At 33.7% G+C, this 5,847-nt stretch overlaps 1 protein-coding gene across 2 annotated transcripts; it reads right to left on the minus strand.

Annotated features, from left to right (window-relative positions):
* Positions 1-457: 457 nt before the first annotated feature.
* On the minus strand, positions 458-5,847 carry LOC21399113 (tRNA (adenine(58)-N(1))-methyltransferase non-catalytic subunit trm6). 2 transcript variants are annotated; one of them, XM_024170814.1, is made up of 13 exons: positions 5,422-5,847; positions 5,184-5,311; positions 4,980-5,100; positions 4,452-4,533; positions 4,314-4,384; positions 3,959-4,000; positions 3,377-3,501; positions 2,841-2,934; positions 2,410-2,488; positions 2,097-2,272; positions 1,922-2,027; positions 1,158-1,244; positions 458-856 (listed from the first exon to the last, which is right to left on the minus strand). In XM_024170814.1, the coding sequence occupies exons 1-13, from the start codon at positions 5,544-5,546 to the stop codon at positions 770-772; spliced, it is 1,323 nt and encodes a 440-aa protein (XP_024026582.1). In that variant the 5' UTR covers positions 5,547-5,847; the 3' UTR covers positions 458-769. The 2 variants fall into 2 exon arrangements, with proteins under 2 accessions (XP_024026582.1, XP_010104442.1); XM_010106140.2 differs by having other exon boundaries at positions 2,410-2,512.

Raw genomic sequence — 5,847 nt, forward strand, 5'->3', positions numbered from 1 at the left:
AATAATAATAATAATATCATATTATTAAAATAATTATAATATTATTATAATATCATATTATATGATAAAATAATAATATTATAGTTATTAATATAATTATAATATTATTTGTTACAATATTACTATTACATTACTATTATATTATATTATATTATATTATATTACGTGTTTAAATTTTAAATTAAGAAGATTGTAAATTTTAAATTTTATTAGGGATATTATGAGTATTATAAAAATTTCATTAATTGTACTATGTTGATTCCTGCATAATTTAAAAGCTAAAGTTGTCTTTAGACTGCTTTTAATTTTGACTGTAAATTCTTAAAAAATTCTTCAAAAAGCACTTTTAATGAAATTTACCAAACACTAAAATCAACTTCTGCTACAAGCAGAAATTGATTTTGAGAGGGAAAAGCAATACCAAACTAAGCGAAAGAAGAGATGTAGGGTAAAAGAATTTAACAAGATGTAGGTTAAATCTTATCCGATCATGAGTATTACCTGAGGTATATGATAACAGACGACGTACAAGTAACCTAGACAAAAAACGCCGCACTAATCAAATATTACGACGCAAATGTATCATAATCGTAACTTATATTAGACCAGAAAACTATAAATTAATTTTGCCATAAATAATACATATATTACACGGAATTAGAATATGCAACCCCACGTAGAAAATATGCGGAACCAGTTGCACGTTTGCTTAAATAATAGATAAATTAAAAGTGAAAAACACCAGACAACCGACACGAACTATTGCAAACTAGACGTTGCATATTTTAGTGCCGCTAAGAATGTATCCACCAAATGCACTCATCTGCATGCAAGGGTGAGTTCTTGACGGAAGGACCTTCAAAAAAAAAAAAAAAGAAGAAAATATGAAGACATTAATTTCATCTTACAATTGTTATTGTATGCCCTATAACTTCTCAAGTATGAACCACCAGAATCAACAAAGCAAATTAACAAAATAACATATTGAAACTTGACTAATCAAATCAGTCGACTCGTCAAAATATATTCCAATTGGAACATTCTTTGCCGCGCATATCTGAGCTCACAGTTTAAACTGAATGCAAAGACTATAAATCACCTCAAAATGGAGCAAAGGACATCAAATCAGTATAATTTTTAAAAAGAAAAAGTAAAACCTGATATTCGCGTAGCCAAGGTTCTGAAATTTGCAAGCCAATTGCCATTTTCTCGAGCTGTAAATTGTGCATGCAGGTCGCAAGAGGCTGCATGCCAAAAACATAATGACGATGTTAATGAACTATCATGGAGTCCAATCACAAACACAAAACACAGGGCTGGTTGGCACTTGACTGAGCTGAAGACGAACTTAATTCAACTTCCACCAACTCCAAATTTCATATTTCTATTTCATGACTAATCATGGCCAGACCAATTTTAGCCAATGTAAAATTTTCTCCGTAGAAAACTCAAAGTCATATTACAGGAGGTGCTGTGAGAAGGATTTTGGGTGAAGTTTCAACTCCAACCCCAACACCCCACCCCCCAACCCACCACAGCAAAAGAGGGAAAAAAAAGTACTTGGTTTCTTCAAGAATCAATTTTTTAAATGGGACTACATTTACGAAATTGTAAATCTTATCTTATATACCCACAAGAAACGTATGAGTGATAAAATAATGCAGAAACAAGTAAATAATTTGGCTAAGCTTCCAAAATGTTTCACTTCCCACAACTTCAAATAGCATTACGGTAGGAAATGTCTGATGAACTTTGGAACAAATAAAAAGAGATAATATTGGACTTCTTCACAAAATAAATTATTCAAATGGGATTAAATATAAATAGAACTTGTGCATATTCCACAGAGGATAAATGGCAAAATAAGAATGCAGTATGAAAACAACAAATTTGCTATCATCAGTAATTTGAGGCAAATGACCTGAAGGAACTGGTGATAAATGGCAAAAGTTGCTGAACTTGCCAGAAGTGGCAAGAGATCTTTAACTAAACTCCAGGGGTCCAGATCTGGTGCGGCGACTATTAGACTGCACAAAAGATTTGGTTAACAAGTAATCAACGGACTTTAATTAATAGATCATATCAGCAATAGTTACCTAGAAAACCCATTTTCTTTCCACAATTTAACGACTTCTTCCGGTGCTTTCTCTCCAGCTTTTACAGATTTGCAACTTCTGATCACAGGAGATAGGCTATCCTCGAGAAGAATATTAGATTTCCCATTTTCAGATTCATCACAAATTTCCTCCGGGCACACTGGAGAAGTTTGGTCCTGTATAAATCATATACTGTGAATCTGTGACCTTTAGCAACTTCCAAGACCAAAATAAGCCAAAAGAGATTTTGAACAAGAGAGAGAGAGAGAGGTTGCATTCCGAAATTTGGGAACACATTGCAATTGCGACTTACTTTTAAGCCACCTTCTACGCTAAGAGAATCATCATGCTCACCAATTTGTTTGGATGTTCCATTTTTGGAGGAAGACAGGCTATCAAGAGAAGACCGTAAAATGCTGCACCCGATTAAATTGATAAAGAACTTGTTCATAACTTCATCTATTTTAATACCGTACTTTCAATCTTCAAAACAAGTTCTAACTAGATTAAAAGAAAAATAACCACGGGTTGCTCGCTACATTTAATTTTAGTAACCATTACACACCAACTCAGTGTCTACGAAAGCATAAAAGGAAGACAAGCACACGTAAGATATAGTCTAATATTATCGAATCACTCAAAACCAGAAATAGTAGCAATAAACAGTTGTGTGCTTTGTGAAAGTGCAACTAAACTTAACTTAATTGCTCATCCATATATGATGAAGTTTAAAGGCAAACGTACCTCTTGCAAATGTCAATCCCAAAATTGAATATCCTCACTATTTCCATAGGATAAGGTGCATTTCCAGCATATGTACTACATACATGACCCATACCTGTAGGAACAAATATATTATTAAATCACGGACATTTGAGTTATGAATTGAAGATAGGAAGCTAAAAAATCAATTGCGAGGAGAAATAAAGATAGGACATTTTTTTAATAAAAAGGCAGAACCCAGTGCCAAAAAGGCTCCCGTACTATGACAGGCTCGGGAGAAAGCTCAATCTCATATGTACGCGGCCTTACCCCCCGAAGGATATTACCGTTGACATTTTTTTAATAAAAATTATAAATAAAGATATTACCATTGACATTGATTAAAAAGAAAAAATTGATATCCTGTCAGTCTCTAGTCTTTATCAGAATTTATTGGAAGAAATACAGAGTAGTTTTATAATCAATGATAAAAATAGCGTCCTCCAGAGTTTCTATCAAACAAATTCATTTATATATCAATATGTATAAAACAAGAAATAATTGGCACTTGTGCAGACCTCCCATTCGTTCCGCCACAGCACCAGTAAGCAAACCTCCAACCATATCCACCACAAGGACTTCAGAGTTTGCAAAGACATTAGCCATAGACAATAGAAGAGATAACGTATCCACTCTCAAAAATCTGATTAACGTAGGATAAGCAAGCAACTTGTTAAAACTAGATTTAAAAACCAAGACAAGAATGTAGTAAATTCCACAGTTAAAATGAATCTCAAGAACAGATGCATGAATGTAATTCAGAAATTTTTTCAAAAAAAAAAATGTAATAGGCGAAGAATGATTGTAATGACGATCAAACGGATTCACTTAGTGTCAATCACGTTGGGGATCAGCATGGCTGGTTATTCTTGAAACAAAAGTTCTAGTAATACGTACATAACATAACTTTAGTAACAACCAAACAAAAAACAGCATATGCTAAATATCCCACATAGTTCTAAACTTAATCCAAAAGGACTATAAATTATACATCACAACGTTAAGATCCATACACATGCCTTTGTAGCAAAATAAAAAATAAAAATAAAAATAAAAATAAAAGAAAAAAATCATTAGAATTATTCGACAAGTGTCCATACCCAATTCTTGCAGGATATTTCTTGAAGTAAGCTTCACATATACTGAAAAAAAAAATAAAGAATAAAATACAAGTCAACTTATAGAAATCATAACTGTCACGATACTTCCACTTCAGTGTACTAAGCTATTCTCAACCATAGAGGTGTGAAAAGCTGTCTTTTCAGATCAAACCAAATATTAGCTAGATAAAAATCAGGATAATCCTTACAATTATTTGCTTTTAAGAGATATATATGGGCAAACTCTTCAGTAAGCATCAAAATATTTGGATTGGGGCTACACTCTTGTCCCTCAAGTACTCTTACAAAATTTAAAAAATAAACAATAAAACTAATGTTCAGAATAAGACAGAACCTCCGAGCTAATGGGCGCCTCAAAAGCACTTTGGGTGCATATTTCTTTTGCTTCTTAATCCTATATTTCTCCTGCAGAGATAGACCAAATCAGATGTTGAAATAAACGGAAACTACTATTTTCAAGCTCTAAAATTACCTGAGAGAACAATGTTTTCTTTTCAAATGTAGCGCTGTTGGCAATGAGAGCTTCAACTATTTCATCACCTGTCGCGCCCTCTCTGCGTAAGTAATGGTAATATGTTGGTTGACTCAGAAAAGTAAACATATCAGGGAGCATATATCAAGTAGCATAATGCATTAGAATAAAAAAATAATAATAATAATAATAATAAAATAAAAAAACAACAACAACAACACAACACAATAGCGTAGATAATGAAGACATCACAATGGAAAGGCAGATTGCAGCAATTTTAGTAGCTATTTAGTAAAACACTAGTCCTACAATCCTACAAGCTTATTACCATCAACTAAGTAGTAATGCTCAACCCCTTATCCTGGTTGAATTAATTTTTACAAACAAGTCAACACACAAACGCATAGAATTTACAGAATGCTGCTACAGAAAAGAATGCACTTTTTCTTTGGTTTACCTGAAAAAAAAATAAATAAATAAAACGAAACTTTTTGCATATAGGTAACTTTTATGAACAGATTCTGTCACCTTCTCATTGCATCTATGTCTTCACCAGTTAGACTCTGAGCTTTATTGTCGTCAACCAGTGCTCGGTTATCTCTGGACTCTTCCTTTGATTGGAATCCATTATTTTCTTTATCATTATTACCTAGAATGATGAAAACTCCAAAAATTACAATCAAACACTAACAATAATCTGCACACTCATAACTGCAAATCCACTGGCCAAACCTTCTGAGGAGGGATTAAAGCGAGACAAATAAGGGCCTCCAATTCCAGTTTCAACACGAAAAACGGAGCCGAATGAACAGCCAATCAATGGCTGCAGAGAGCAATTCTTATTTCCAATTTTCAGTTTCCTGCAAAATCCAGTCAACAAATTCATCACATTAGCAAAAGCCCTAAATTTTATGTTAAAAATTACTCCTTTTTGATACTTGAAATAAGGATTTTTGCAAAAGAGACTTACGCAGCGGCCGACAGACGAGCGAAAACCAAACGATCGCCATCATTGATGTCGAGCAATACGCTGCAACCTTCCCAGGTCATTCTGGGATTTTGGACTGAATCGATTTGATTATTAGTACCGGCCATATCCGATTCTTTATTTGATATTATTTGATGCAAAGGGAAAAATAAATAAAGAATGAAGATAAGAATTGGAATCAAAACAACATCGGGAGTGAAATTAGGATTCCATAGAGGGGGAAAAACCCCAATTGAAAACAAAGCAGAATCAGAGTCAAATTAGGGTTCCGACAGCGAAGTAAAACCCTAATTGCGGGGTTTAACAGTCCAGCGAACGATGATCGAATGATTTAATTGGGCCTGAATCGTGTACGACGGCACCGGCCACCAGGCCTCAATTACACAAGAGAGTAAGACAGCGGATGGT

Source organism: Morus notabilis, unplaced genomic scaffold, assembly GCF_000414095.1.
Source record: "Morus notabilis unplaced genomic scaffold, ASM41409v2 Scaffold550, whole genome shotgun sequence".
NCBI classification, from domain to species: Eukaryota; Viridiplantae; Streptophyta; class Magnoliopsida; order Rosales; family Moraceae; genus Morus; species Morus notabilis.